Raw genomic sequence first — 15,542 nt, forward strand, 5'->3', positions numbered from 1 at the left:
AACAAAAGCCACCATTAACACCTAAAAAGAAAAGAACAAGGTTAAAGTAGGCTAAAGAAAAGCAACCGTGGACTGTGGGTGACTGGATAAAAGTGATCTTCAGTGATGAATCGCGAATCTGCATTGGGCAAGGTGATGATGCTGGAACTTTTGTTTGGTGTCTGTCCAATGAAATTTATGAAGATAACTGCCTAAAGAAAACATGTTAATTTCCACAGTTGTTGATGATATGGGCCTGCATGTCGGGTAAAGGCACAGGGGAGATGGTCTTCAATAAATGCCAATGTCAAAACACTGAAATTTTGGACGCTTTTCTTATTCCATCAGTTGAAAGGATGTTTGGTGATGATGACTTCATTTTTCAAGATGATAATGCATCTTGCCATAGGGCAAAGGACGTGAAAACTTTCCTTCAAGAAAACATATAATGTCAATGGCATGGCCTGCAAATAGTCCGGATCTCAATCCATTTGAAAATCTCTGGTGGAAATTGAAGAAAATGGTCAATGACAAGGTTCCAACCTGCAAAGCTGATCTGGCAACAGCAATAAGAGACAGTTGAAGGCAGATTGATGAAGAATACTGTTTGTCATTAGTTAACTCCATGCCTCAGAGAGTTTAAACCATTATAAAAGCCAGAGGTGGTGCAACAAAGTAATAATGGTGCAGTGTTTTCTAATGATTCCATAATTTTTTCCTCAGATTTGAGTGATTCCATATTTTTTTCCTCTACTTCAACTAAAAACAAAGCAATTGTGACTGACCACAACTATTATATTTGTTTCTTTTTTTATTGTTTCTTAATGCCAGAGGGTTGACAGTTTGAGAAATGATAGTTTTGTGGCATGTCTGTGATTTCTTTTTCACCCGACAGGAACTTTTGGACATCGGTCGAAGTTACTCCGACAGTTTTATCACCAATCTTCGACTCATCCCTGAGATCTCCAAAACACCGGAGGCTACGCACTCTAACCGGCCGAGCGAAAGTGCTCGCAGGTGGCGTCGAGAACGTAAACAAAGGCGAGGGAAGCGCGGAGGGCTAAAAGCTAAGCTAAAGCTAACACCACATCAGCTTTCGTTACCCAGCATTTTCCTCGCTAATGTGCGGTCTTTGGTGAACAAAATGGACGAGATACAACTTTGCATTACCTGCAGTAAGAGACTTATGGACTGTAATGTCATGATTTTCACAGAAACATGGCTAAATGGCGGCGTACCGACAATGCTATTGAGCTAACCAGACGCTACACACTCTGGGCAGATAGAACAGCAGATGACTCCGGTAAGACCAGAGGCGGTGGACTATTAACAAAGCTTGGTGTACAAACTTCGTCACTGTTGAGAAACACTGCTCGGCTAACATTGAATTTCTCATGGTAAAGTGTAGACCTTTTTATCTGCCTAGAGAGTTCACTTCTACTATTATAACCGCAGCCTATATCCCCCCGGATGCTAATGCCAAGCTTGCTATAAACAAACTTTATTCAGCCATCAGCAAACAACAGACTGCGCATTTATAGTTACAGGTAATTTTAATCACTTAAAGACAGCACTCCCAAAATTCCACCAGCATGTTTCCTGCAATACAAGAGGAAACAAAACTCTGGATCATGTTTATACAAACATTGCTGGAGCTTACACTGCGACCCCCCTGCCCCACCTGGGACAATCAGACCATCTTTTTTTGTTTCTCATTCCTAAGTACTCTCCACTCATTCAACGTGTGAAGCCATCAACATCAACCATCAAGGTGTGGCCAGCGGGGACAGACGTTTACTTCAGGACAGGTTTCAACACACAGTCTAGAGTGTGTTTGCTTCACAGGCTACTTGTGGCTCTCACACGGATATCGACACGTACACCTCCTCTCTGCTGGATTATATCAAAACCACCACTGACAGTGTTACCACACAGAAACAGATCACCACGTACCCAAATCAGAAGCCATGGATGAATAAGGAGGTGCGTCTTCTGCTGCAAGCCCGCAACATCGCCTTCAGAACAGGTGACGCACAGGCCTACAGCACATCCAGGGCGAACCTGAGGAGGGGCATCAAAAAGGCCAAGCACTGCTACAAGCTAAAGGTTGAGGAACACTTCAACTCCGACCCACGACGCATGTGGCAGGGCATCCAGATCATTAGCAACTACAAGTCCAACAACTCCATCCCAGTAACTACAGACGTCTCCTTCCTGAACGAGCTAAATGACCTTTATGCTCGCTTTGACAGAGACAACAGGGAGACGGCTACCCAGACCAGACTCTCTGCAGACCACCAGCCCCTCTCACTCTCCTCCACAGACGTCTACACTGCACTGAGCCAGATCAACGCACGCAAAGCTGCTGGTCCAGACGGCATTCCCGGGCGAGTGCTGAGAACATTTGCGGAGCAGCTGACTGGAATTTTTACGGACATTTTCTACCTGTCCCTCACCCAGGCAACTGTACCAACATGCTTCAAATCCACCTCCATCATACCAGTGCCGAAACACTCCAGCCCGACGTGCCTGAATGACTACCGCTCTGTAGCACTCACACCCATTGTTATGAAGTGCTTCGAGCGACTGGTCCTGGCACACCTGAAGAACTGTCTCCCACCCACACTGGACCCACATCAGTTTGCATACCGCAGCAATAGGTGTTATACCACTGCTATTTACCCCACTGTAAAAAATGTATACCATAAATACTGTTTATTCTGCACTTTCTGCTTATTGCACTTCTGGTTAGATGCTAAACTGCATTTTGTTGACTTGTTCTTGTACATGTGTAATGACAAAGTTGAATCTAATCTAATCTAAAAAAAATTATGTGGAGTGTCTGTGAACACACTCACTGGTCTGCACACTCTCTGTAGGTCTGGTGAATTAAATATATTACCTCTAGATTAGCACATACCTGCTTGCTGGCAGGAAAACATCAGGCTAGATCTAAATACACACAATTGGTGTGTCTGCGGGATTTTACCTACAGAGCACACACTTTCCTTGATTTAACTTCTTTAATTAGTTGATCTTCAAATTAATCAGTTGCCTTATGCCAAGTTCACACTACACGACTTGCACTCTTGCACTCGGGAGTCCTTCAGTCGGTGTATATTTCACACTACACGACTGATTGGCGATAGGGGGTTTCACACTACACCATCCATCACCAACTGGAATCGCAGGCAAGCTTCTCTGGTCTCCCTTTTTTTTTTCTTCTTTACAAAAACACACGTGAGAAGTGACGAGGGGTTTAATGATACCACGTCCAAAAATGCACGTCAACAAGTAGCGAGAGATCAAAGTTGTTTGTGGTCTGATGTGCAGCATAAAATCAAAGAGGAAAAATAAATGAATCTGAGTGGATTTGGCAACACAAACAGTATATGGCGTGTTCTGTAGTAAGTTGAAGGTTAATTAATAATTTTGTAATGCAGCGTGGGTGTTATGTTTTGTAGAGGATCAAATCAGAAATACTGTAAAACGTTTGTGTGCCGGTGTATTCTGATATAAACTATATCCTCTCCTACGTTTCCCCTCACGCTGTATCCTGCGTTCTCATTGGCTGTTCGACATGTCACTCATTCCCAGTCGCACATCTGAGATCAGATATCTGACGCGCTAGAAAACTTGATCTGGTCGGCGAGCGGTCGGCGAGCCGGTCGTGTCGAGTTGTTGGATAGTTCACACTTAGCGATCGAGAGCCGAGTTTTGATCGCCGAGTGAACGCTGAGTTGCTCCCGACCCGTAATATCAATCGCCGACCAGTCGCCAAGCGAAAATCAGGGCAAAAATCATGTAGTGTGAACTAGGCATTAGGCTTTACAGCTTCAGAACTCAGACCTTTAAATTAAGGAAAAGTGTTGACCCACAAGTGATTAGTCACACCAACACCATACCCCATATTCACCAACCAATCTGCAGCATGGTCTGTTATTTACAAGTTCTCTAGAATTAGTACACATTGTTACAGATGACTTTTTTTCTGCATGAGATTTACATAAATACTACATATAAATATATGTATTAATATATCTATAAAATAGGGATGTCCCGATCACGTTTTTTTGTTCCCGATCCCGATCATTAATTTTGATCCCGATCCTATACCGAGTCTCAAACCAATACTTGTATTTTCTAGATATTGTCTAGATAAGAACTATATAATACTGTTCACACAGTGCACACTTCAAGTACATTACAGTTATTTAAATTAATCTAATGTACAGTGTATCACAAAAGTGAGTACACCCCTCACATTTCTGCAAATATTTTATTATATCTTTTCATGGGACAACACTATAGAAATAAAACTTGGATATAACTTAGAGTAGTCAGTGTACAACTTGTATAGCAGTGTAGATTTACTGTCTTCTGAAAATAACTCAACACACAGCCATTAATGTCTAAATAGCTGCAACATAAGTGAGTACACCCCACAGTGAACATGTCCAAACTGTGCCCAAAGTGTCAATATTTTGTGTGACCACCATTATTATCCAGCACTGCCTTAACCCTCCTGGGCATGGAATTCACCAGAGCTGCACAGGTTGCTACTGGACTCCTCTTCCACTCCTCCATGATGACATCACAGAGCTGGTGGATGTTAGACACCTTGAACTCCTCCACCTTCCACTTGAGGATGCGCCACAGGTGCTCAATTGGGTTTAGTCCATCACCTTTAACTTCTGCTTCCTCAGCAAGGCAGTTGTCATCTTGGAGGTTGTGTTTGGGGTCGTTATCATGTTGAAAAACTGCCATGCGGCCCAGTTTTTCGAAGGGAGGGGATCATGCTCTGTTTCAGAATGTCACAGTACATGTTGGAATTCATGTTTCCCTCAATGAACCGCAGCTCCCCAGTGCCAGCAACACTCATGCAGCCCAAGACCATGATGCTACCACCACCATGCTTGACTGTAGGCAAGATACAGTTGTCTTTGTACTTCTCACCAGGGCACCGCCACACATGCTGGACACCATCTGAGCCAAACAAGTTTATCTTGGTCTCGTCAGACCAAAGGGCATTCCAGTAATCCATGTTCTTGGACTGCTTGTCTTCAGCAAACTGTTTGCGGGCTTTCTTGTGCATCAGCTTCCTTCTGGGATGACGACCATGCAGACCGAGTTGATGCAGTGTGCGGCGTATGGTCTGAGCACTGACAGGCTGACCTCCCACGTCTTCAACCTCTGCAGTAATGCTGGCAGCACTCATGTGTCTATTTTTTAAAGCCAACCTCTGGATATGACGCCGAACACGTGGACTCAACTTGTTCGAGTGGAACCTGTCCTGGAAAACCGCTGTATGACCTTGGCCACCATGCTGTAGCTCAGTTTCAGGGTGTTAGCAATCTTCTTATAGCCCAGGCCATCTTTGTGGAGAGCAACAATTCTATTTCTCACATCCTCAGGGAGTTTTTTGCCATGAGGTGCCATGTTGAATATCCAGTGGCCAGTATGAGAGAATTGTACCCAAAACACCAAATTTAACAGCCCTGCTTCCCATTTACACCTGGGACCTTGACACATGACACCAGGGAGGGACAACGACACATTTGGGCACAATTTGGACATGTTCACTGTGGGGTGTACTCACTTATGTTGCAGCTATTTAGACATTAATGGCTGTGTGTTGAGTTATTTTCAGAAGACAGTAAATCTACACTGCTATACAAGCTGTACACTGACTACTCTAAGTTATATCCAAGTTTCATGTCTATAGTGTTGTCCCATGAAAAGATATAATGAAATATTTGCAGAAATGTGAGGGGTGTACTCACTTTTGTGATACACTGTATATGTTTAACAACTGAAAAGCTCTGCAGTGCTGTAGGAAAAAAAATGTCCTGCATCCAAGCTATTGCTTAATGTTCTTTTATTTTTACAATATAAAAGTAACCAAACTTAGTGCAGCGTTGTAGTAGTAACACTAGAACACTCAAAATAAAGTGACGGTTCTTTTTGAGGAAAATCATCATCTCTGCCGTGTTAGCGGACAGCTGGTTCCTCTTCTCATCATATAATAATAAACTCGCTGTATTCGGCTTATTTTTTTAGGTGCCGTATCAAATTGGTAGATCGTTAGGTTAAATGATATCTGGTTTGTTTATGAGCCACCGTACTTGTAGGCGTGTTGTAACTAAGCCAATCAAAATGCTTTATATTGAGATGTTGTTCAGTCTTGTAACATGGTAATGCTGTATGTTACAGTCCTGAAGTTTTCATACACAAATTAAAAGTTATTGTTTTGTAAACTGGTGTGATCCTGGACTCACACACCATATAAACAGTAAAATTCTACAGTAATGAACGCAGCTCTGCTACTACCGCCTCGTGAAACGCTCACATTGCAGACATTACACTTCACTGTTGGACTCTCCGTTTACGACACCTGCTTGACCGCTGACGTAAATAAAGGATCGGGCTTAGTAAAGCTGATACCGATCAGATAAAAACTGCCTGGATCGGGCCCGATTCCGATCTTTCAGGACATCCCTAATAGACAACACAGTTGAAGCATCTGAGGCAATATAAAACAATTGTTTTTTTGTTTTTTTTATCCATATGTTAATAATGAAATTTTTTTTGGAAACAGAATTATGTTATTTGAAACAGAGACTTTTGTTTTTTTTTTGGGTCTGTGTATCATCTTGGAGAATAATACAAATAAAATCCCTGTAGGTTTCATTTCTGTATCCTTATTCTTTCTGCATGAGCCACATCATGCAGTGGCCAAAAGTATGTAACCTTCCTCATTTCGAGGTGTACACAGAAATAAACTGAGAGAGGTTCATTGCACTTCTTATTCTGTGTTAAGTTTTTTAAATAAACACTTCTTCCTAGAAAACACTTGTTAAACAAAAAACTGTATTAATGTATTGAAAACAAAACAGAAAAAATAAAGTCATATATACACAATAAACTCAATATTTACAAATGTCCTCTTCCCAGTGTTATTCACAAATCCAGAAGGTTGACCACAATAGGCTTGGTAAAGTTCAAAGCTTTTAAGCCTTACCAGGAGTCCATATCAATGTAATCCTGAGAACAGTGTGATGTGGTCCTTGTCCAAACCTTCATTTAGTCCTTGTTAAAATTAGATGTCCGTTTCCAAAATCCATCCAGCAGTGAAATATGGTTAATGGGTTTCCAAAATAAACTCCTTGTCTACACAAGTAGAAATATACACACATTAACAATGTGAATATACAATGGAGGTTAGCATAAAGCATTAGCATTACTACCTTCCATAATATTTCCAAAATATAAATTATACCAAAAATAATGATAAGCATTACCAGTACTTACATCTAGGCATCAAACATTTAAGTTGCCTAGGAAAAGAGGAATTGGATTAAACAAGCAACTTCTTGTATTTGTAAAGGCTACCATATTAACTTAGCTAAATGTAGCAAACATTTTGATTTGTCTTAAAAAAGCTATTGTGTCTAGGGCTGCCACTAACGACTATTTTTCTATTGATTAATCTCTACACTGTTTTTACCAATTAGTCGATTAATCTAAACGATTAATTTTCCTCCAAAAAATTGAATTCAAAATCTTATTTAAGCTTCTTTTATATTAAATACAAACTGTACAACATAATATGGCACAAAACAAAATGTAAACAGGGTTTATGTCCAAATTATCTCCAAATTGCTCCAAATTAAACAACACATGTTTATGGCATTCCATACACAAAGCAAAGTGCTTAAACTTATAGCAGAGATAAAACAGTTAGATGTAGCCACGTCTCATTAAGTCCAACATACAGTAACGATAGAATGAGCCCAGATTGTAACCAACATGTTCATTCAAAACCAGTGGCGGCTGGTGCTAAAAAATTTGAGGGGGGCGCAAACAAAACAACAAATAAAAAAAAAAACAATAAAAAAAAAAACAAGCCTTTAAAAGTAGCACTATTTGAACATGAATTTTGTCATTTTTTCCTTTTTTTCTTCAAGTGAACGCTTTGTGAAAGCGTTTTTTTGTAAAGACAAGACTGAATTATCTCTCATTTTGGAAGAAATGCTGCTCCAATCTGCAACTAACTGTTTAACGTGAACCGAGCTGAGGAGCCGCAGCTGAATGAATCAGTTAATGAGTCGACTCGGGGATTGTCCAATCACACGGCGTTTAAAAAAAATAAGCCAATAGTGACACACTTCTAATAAGAGTTGGTTGATACTTTGCGCCCCTGTGGAAAATTTAAAACAACCAATTAAAGAGCAGCCTCAGACCACGTGCTTGCCAAAAGTTTATGCACGTACATAGACACTCGTTAGACCGGCGCCCCGCAGCATGGGACGTGTGCCTGATGTAAACAATTAAATACAAATATTTATTTATTTTAAAAATGCTATCATGACCATTAGACAAACAGTTAATTAGACCATTAGATAAACAGACTAATTAATTTCATAACTATTTTGCAGTATATAATTTGCTTGTTTTAACATCTTAATAATTTTAAGGGGGGCGGCGCCCCAGCGCCCCGTATTGACCAGCCGCCACTGTTCAAAACTTACTTAATAACAATTCTAAGTGATGTAAACAAAGTGGTCAGTGTTTGGGCGCATTCACATGAGAAGCTTATTGCGCTTTGAGCATTGCAGCAACCTCAAAAATCACAAGCCCAAAGTGCGCGGTGATCTAACTGAACTTGCTAAGAAATACCGTATTCCAAAATCTTCCAAAAGCTTAATGAAACAATATAGACGTGCAGCATGGTGCTGGTGCTGCTGTGGTACCATCAAAGCTTTACACAGTGAACAAACCAGCTTTTAGTTTTGTGCCAGTTTTAACTATTTGATGATTTGGGTCTTGGAAAAACCTTGAGCTTTTCTTCAAAAGCTCTACAATCGGCCTCTAACTGCTGCAGACGGTGTTTTTTAATACTGCCAACCAGTGACTGGACCAGATATGACTGTCCTGCACACAGCGAGTAGTGCTGAGGGAATCATATAAATGCTTATATGAATTGAGACGTAGAAATTAAAAAGAATCATTTATAAACATAGTTTTAAAAATACAAAGACTTAAAATATCAATATTGATGCATTTTTAGTGTCAACGTCATCGACTAGGCCGACCAATCACGGCTGCCCTATTTGTGTCAAACATTAATTTACAACTGTTTTATGTAATATTTTTATGTATTGTAAAAAAATCATGTTCTTTTCTCTGTTTATACAGATCCATCAATCAGTCCTGACACTCTAAGAATTGTGCTGCTGGGGAAGACTGGAGTTGGGAAAAGTGCAACAGGAAACACCATCTTAGGAAATAAAATCTTTTTTGAAAACATTTTAAGTGGTTCAGTTACCACTATTTGTCAGAAAGAGACGTGTGAGTTGAATGGGAGACTGATTACTGTGATTGATACACCAGGACTGTTTGATACAAAAGTTTCTAATATAGAGATAAAAAAAGAGATCACCAAATGTATCTCCATGGCTGCACCAGGTCCTCATGTGTTCCTGCTGGTACTGAAAATAGGACAACGCTTCACACAAGAGGAACAGGATGCAGTGAATATGATTAAGGAAACTTTTGGTGAGAAATCTAGAATGTACACCATGGTGCTCTTCACTAGTGGTGATTTGTTAAGAGAACACACAATCACAATTGAACAGTACATAGAGAAAGCTGATTCAGGTTTAAGGCAGCTTTTGTTTGAAGTTGGTAACAGGTATCATGTCTTTAACAACAATAACAGAAGCAGCAACACTCAGGTTTGTGCTCTCGTTGATAAAATCGACTCCATTGTGAGAGTGAATAAAGGAAGCTGCTACACCAATGAGATGTTCCAGCAGGTGGAGAAAGCAATAAAGGAAAATCAGGAGAGAATCCTGAAGAAGAAAGAGGAGCAGATGGAGCGAGAGAAAGAAGAACTGAAAGCCAAATATGAAGCTGAAATGGAGAACATGAAGAAAATGATGCAGGAACAAAAAGGACAACAAGAAGCTGAAAGTAGAAGAAAAGAGGAAGAGTTTAAAGAGCGAGAGGAACAGATAAAAACAGAGCTGGGAGAAAGAGAACAAATAATGCGAGAAGATTTCAGGAAAAGAAAAGAAGAAGACGATTTAAAGATGAATAAGTGGATAGAACAAATAAATCAAGAAAGAGAGGAGAACAGAAAACAGTGGGAGAAGCAAAGAGAAGAAGATCAGAAACTGAGAGATCAGAAGGAGGAAGAAGAAAGAAAGAGGAGAGAACAAGAATGGAAAGAGAAACAGAGAGAAGAGAAAGAGAAGTTTGAGAGAGAAAAAGAAGAGCTGAAAAGAAGTGAAAAAGAAGCATTAAAGAAATTACAACAGGGGAACGAACAGAGAGCAGCAGAGGAAGAGAAGAAAAGAAAAGATTTAGAAGAGAAAATAAAACATGCAGAGGAAAGTAAAAAGAAAGAACTACTGGAACTTCAGGTATCACAACTACAAGAGTCAGAAAGAAGGTTGAAGGAGGAGAAGAAAAGACGTGATGAACAGCAGAAGTACTGGGAAATGAAAATCAGTTGTATGGAGGAAGAATGGAATTTAGAGCAGCGTGAAAAGCAAATGCAGTATGAATTGGAAAAGCAGAAAGAAAAAGAGGAAAGAGAATTAAAAGAAAAAAAGAGAAAAGAGAAAGAAGATGAAGAAAAGAAAAGAATAGAGAAAGAGGCAAATGAAAAGATACAAAAGATGAAGGAACAGCTGGAAGCAGAAAGACTGAAAGATGAACAAGAGAGAAAAGAAAAAGATGAAAAGCACAAACAGGAAATGGAAAATAAACTTCAAAAGCAGCAGGAAGATTTTAGAAAAGAGAAAGAAAATGAAGAGAGGATTCGCACCGAGGCAGAGCTGAGAAATTTGGCCTTTATTAAAGAGCAACACAGCAGAGAGCTGAAGAATCTGAAGAAACAAACCGAACAAGAAACAAGAAAACAAGCAGAGGAGGAATTTAATGCTGAACTGGATAAGAAAGTTAAAGAAGCAAAAGATTCAGGTTTGAACCAGGGTTTGGAACGGGGTTTGCAACAAGGTTTTGAAGAGGGTTTTGAAGAGGGCTGTGCAAAAGTAGAGTCAGAAAGAACAAAGCCAGGCAGAAGTGTAGATTCTTTTGTCAATTGGGTTTGTAGGTCAAATAAAGAAAACAAGGTCAAGAAAAATTTGTGAAAACATTGAGGGCATTTTTTTTTTTTTTTTAAATAGTAGTTTGATAAAAGGCCTGAGCTGGTTTTGAAAAGAAAAATGTTTGTAGGTTTCGTTGTGATGAATTTGTTCACTTTCTTGGAAGACTTCTTTTTACCTGCATAAATAAAACTAAGCATTCAGGTGACTCAGTGGTCCATTAACGCTACCTGTGGGTTTGAATCTCAGCACTGCTACTGGCCTGCCGGGCATCTACACAGACATAATTGGCTATGTTTTGGGTTTAGAGATGGTTCCCTGGGGGATTGGTGCCATGTTCAGGGTATTTGTGCCTTGCACCAGATGTTTGTGGGTAAACCAAACCCACCATGACCCTGACCAGGATAAAGCAGATGATTAAAATAAAGTGAAAATGAAAATCACATTTAAAAAAAATAAGAGAAGGGAAAAATGGTGTGGAAATTTAAAAGCAAACAATTTTTAGGATTTGAGAAGGACAGAAGTGGCTCATTAACACCTAATGTTCAGGTTAAAGCTAAATGCTCAGTATAAGAATCTTTTAATATTAGCTTTGGCTGTAACAAGCAGCACCTATGAGATTCTTTTAAAAGCTGTTCCTGCAAATGTTTCTTTTCTTTCACCTTTTTTGCTTTAGGCTGCACATTTTATTTGGTCTTTTGTTTCATTTATTCAGTAAATGTATTATTAATGTATGCTACACCAAAGTCCTGACCTTAATCCAATGGAAATGTTGTGGAAGGACCTGAAGTGAGCAGTTAATGTGAGGAAACCCACCAACATCCCAGAGTTGAAGCTGTTCTGTACGGAGGAATGGGCTAAAATTCCTCCAAGCCGGTGTGCAGGACTGATTAACAGTCCCGAAAACGTTTAGTTGCAGTTATTGCTGCAAAGGGGGGGTCACACCAGATACTGAAAGCAAAGGTTCACATACTTTTGCCACTCACAAATATGTAATATTGGATTATTTTCCTCAATAAAAAATGACCAAGTACAATATTTTTGTCTCATTTGTTTAACTGGGTTCTCTTTATCTACTGTACTTTTAGGACTTGTGTGAAAATCTGATGATGTTTTAGGTCATATTTATGCAGAAATATAGAAAATTCTAAAGGGTTCACAAACTTTTAAGCACCACTGTGTATATATATATAATGTATGTCAGTGTATTATTATATTGTTACATACAATATACTGTATATATACAGTGTATCACAAAAGTGAGTACACCCCCCACATTTCTGCAAATATTTCATTATATCTTTTCATGGGACAACACTATAGACATGAAACTTGGATATAACTTAGAGTAGTCAGTGTACAGCTTGTATAGCAGTGTAGATTTACTGTCTTCTGAAAATAACTCAACACACAGCCATTAATGTCTAAATAGCTGGCAACATAAGTGAGTACACCCCACAGTGAACATGTCCAAATTGTGCCCAAATGTGTTGTTGTCCCTCCCTGGTGTCATGTGTCAAGGTCCCAGGTGTAAATGGGGAGCAGGGCTGTTAAATTTGGTGTTTTGGGTACAATTCTCTCATACTGGCCACTGGATATTCAACATGGCACCTCATGGCAAAGAACTCTCTGAGGATGTGAGAAATAGAATTGTTGCTCTCCACAAAGATGGCCTGGGCTATAAGAAGATTGCTAACACCCTGAAACTGAGCTACAGCATGGTGGCCAAGGTCATACAGCGGTTTTCCAGGACAGGTTCCACTCGGAACAGGCTTCGCCAGGGTCGACCAAAGAAGTTGAGTCCACGTGTTCGGCGTCATATCCAGAGGTTGGCTTTAAAAAATAGACACATGAGTGCTGCCAGCATTGCTGCAGAGGTTGAAGACGTGGGAGGTCAGCCTGTCAGTGCTCAGACCATACGCCGCACACTGCATCAACTCGGTCTGCATGGTCGTCATCCCAGAAGGAAGCTGACGCACAAGAAAGCCCGCAAACAGTTTGCTGAAGACAAGCAGTCCAAGAACATGGATTACTGGAATGCCCTGTGGTCTGACGAGACCAAGATAAACTTGTTTGGCTCAGATGGTGTCCAGCATGTGTGGCGGCGCCCTGGTGAGAAGTACCAAGACAACTGTATCTTGCCTACAGTCAAGCATGGTGGTGGTAGCATCATGGTCTTGGGCTGCATGAGTGTTGCTGGCACTGGGGAGCTGCAGTTCATTGAGGGAAACATGAATTCCAACATGTACTTTGACATTCTGAAACAGAGCATGATCCCCTCCCTTCGAAAACTGGGCCTCATGGCAGTTTTCCAACAGGATAACGACCCCAAACACAACCTCCAAGATGACAACTGCCTTGCTGAGGAAGCTGAAGGTAAAGGTGATGGACTAAACCCAATTGAGCACCTGTGGCGCATCCTCAAGTGGAAGGTGGAGGAGTTCAAGGTGTCTAACATCCACCAGCTCCGTGATGTCATCATGGAGGAGTGGAAGAGGATTCCAGTAGCAACCTGTGCAGCTCTGGTGAATTCCATGCCCAGGAGGGTTAAGGCAGTGCTGGATAATAATGGTGGTCACACAAAATATTGACACTTTGGGCACAATTTGGCCATGTTCACTGTGGGGTGTACTCACTTATGTTGCCAGCCATTTAGACATTAATGGCTGTGTGTTGAGTTATTTTCAGAAGACAGTAAATCTACACTGCTATACAAGTTGTACACTGACTACTCTAAGTTATATCCAAGTTTTATTTCTATAGTGTTGTCCCATGAAAAGATATAATAAAATATTTGCAGAAATGTGAGGGGTGTACTCACTTTTGTGATACACTGTATATATACATATATATATACACAGTATATATATATTGTGAACGGAACCGACATCTGGGCTGAACACACATACCAGACACAGGCTTAGTCAGATAGCATAAGGTTTATTACAGGCTCAGAAAACACAAATTTGGCAATCATAGGTACTGAGTCCGAAAACGGATGCAAAGAAAAAATGAACTTAAAACTACACCCCAAGTGAGGCGGCAAAGAAAAACTATGCGTCGTAGCCCTGGCAATAATTGACAGAGAGAGTCAGTGGCAGCCCCGGAGACGGCTCAGCATGCAGGGAGCTAGAGCAGAGTCAAACAGGACTTGTTTAAGGGTCCGAGTCCGTTGTGTGGCCTGTTGCAAAAGGGAGAGAGAGAGAACAAAAGGGTTAGTGCGTGGCTTTCTCCTGGAGAGTTCTCTCCTTCTGCTCTCTACACGGGCCTTTTTATCCTCTCCCCTCTGCGTTGCAGCTGGGCTGTTTATCTGCTGCCAGCCGTGTGTGATTAGCCGGCCCCGCCCTCTGCCTCCAAGTTTTGTGGTCCACAATACTGGTGCTGAGGGTTGTTTTGCTTGGGGTTTCAGCTCCTTGGCGAACGCTTTAGGGCACTGGCGTGGCTCGGCTGACCTTTGGTGTCGGCAGGCGCGGAGCATGCCGTCACAATCTGCCCTCCCCAGAGCCAAGTCAGGGTCCCGGCAAGAGCTGATCCAGAAGACCGGAAGGCGGGAGAGACCATCCGCGTTACCATGCAGCGAGCCCGGTCTATGGGAAAGAGAAAAGTCAGAGTCCTGGAGAGAGAGAAACCACCGGGTAGTTTTTGCATTTGTGTCTTTAGCGTTTGCCATCCACTGCAGAGGGGCATGGTCCGTGACCAAGGTAAAAGGCCGGCCTATCAGATAAAACCTCAACTCATGTAGGGCCCATTTTATGGCCAGAGCTTCCCGCTCTATGGCAGCATACCTTCTCTCAGCCGCATTTAGTTTCCTGCTTAAGTAGAGCACAGGATGTTCTTCTCCCTCCAAGTCTTGAGACAGAACTGCCCCCAAACCAACTCCGATGCATCAGTGTGGACAATGAAGGGCTGGGAGAAGTCAGGATTCAGGAGAACGGGTGCTGTGGTGAGAGCTTCCTTGAGCTGTTGGAAGGCCACTTCGGCTGCCGTGGACCACAGCACCTCGTCAGGTTGCCTTTTCTTGGTCATGTCTGAAAGGGGCACAGCTATATTCAAAAAGTTAGGAACGAAGCGTCTATAATATCCTGCCAACCCTAGGAAAGCACGTACCTGGCTCTTTGTAGTGGGCCTGGGACACTCTCGGATGGTGGCCACTTTTTTTTCCTGGAATGCCCGATGGAATAACCCAGGTACTGAGCTTCGGACCAACCTAGGTGACATTTGGTAGGGTTGGCGGTAAGTCCAGCCCCTTTCAAAGCCTCTAATACCTTGGATAGATGTACCAGGTGCTCTGCCCACGATGTTGAATGGACAACCACGTCATCAAGGTAGGCAGCTGCAAAGGCTGTGCAGGGTCTCAGGACCACGTCCATAAGTCTTTGGAAGGTGGCCGGAGCCCCATGGAGGCCAAAGGGTAGAAATCGGTAGTGCCAGTGACCCGTTGGAGTGGAA

General features: G+C 41.6%; 1 protein-coding gene across 1 annotated transcript in view; it reads left to right on the plus strand.

The window, feature by feature from the left end:
* LOC134335552 (uncharacterized) overlaps positions 1 to 12,131 on the plus strand; it is a 57,012-nt gene extending 44,881 nt beyond the window's left edge. Inside the window, exon 7 of the mRNA XM_063018108.1 lies at positions 9,178 to 12,131. Within this exon, the coding sequence (XP_062874178.1) occupies positions 9,178 to 11,138 (1,961 nt within the window). The 3' untranslated portion in view covers positions 11,139 to 12,131. The remainder of the gene's footprint in view (positions 1 to 9,177) is intronic.
* Positions 12,132 to 15,542: the final 3,411 nt, after the last annotated feature.

Source organism: Trichomycterus rosablanca, chromosome 2, assembly GCF_030014385.1.
Source record: "Trichomycterus rosablanca isolate fTriRos1 chromosome 2, fTriRos1.hap1, whole genome shotgun sequence".
In the NCBI taxonomy this organism is placed as follows: domain Eukaryota; kingdom Metazoa; phylum Chordata; class Actinopteri; order Siluriformes; family Trichomycteridae; genus Trichomycterus; species Trichomycterus rosablanca.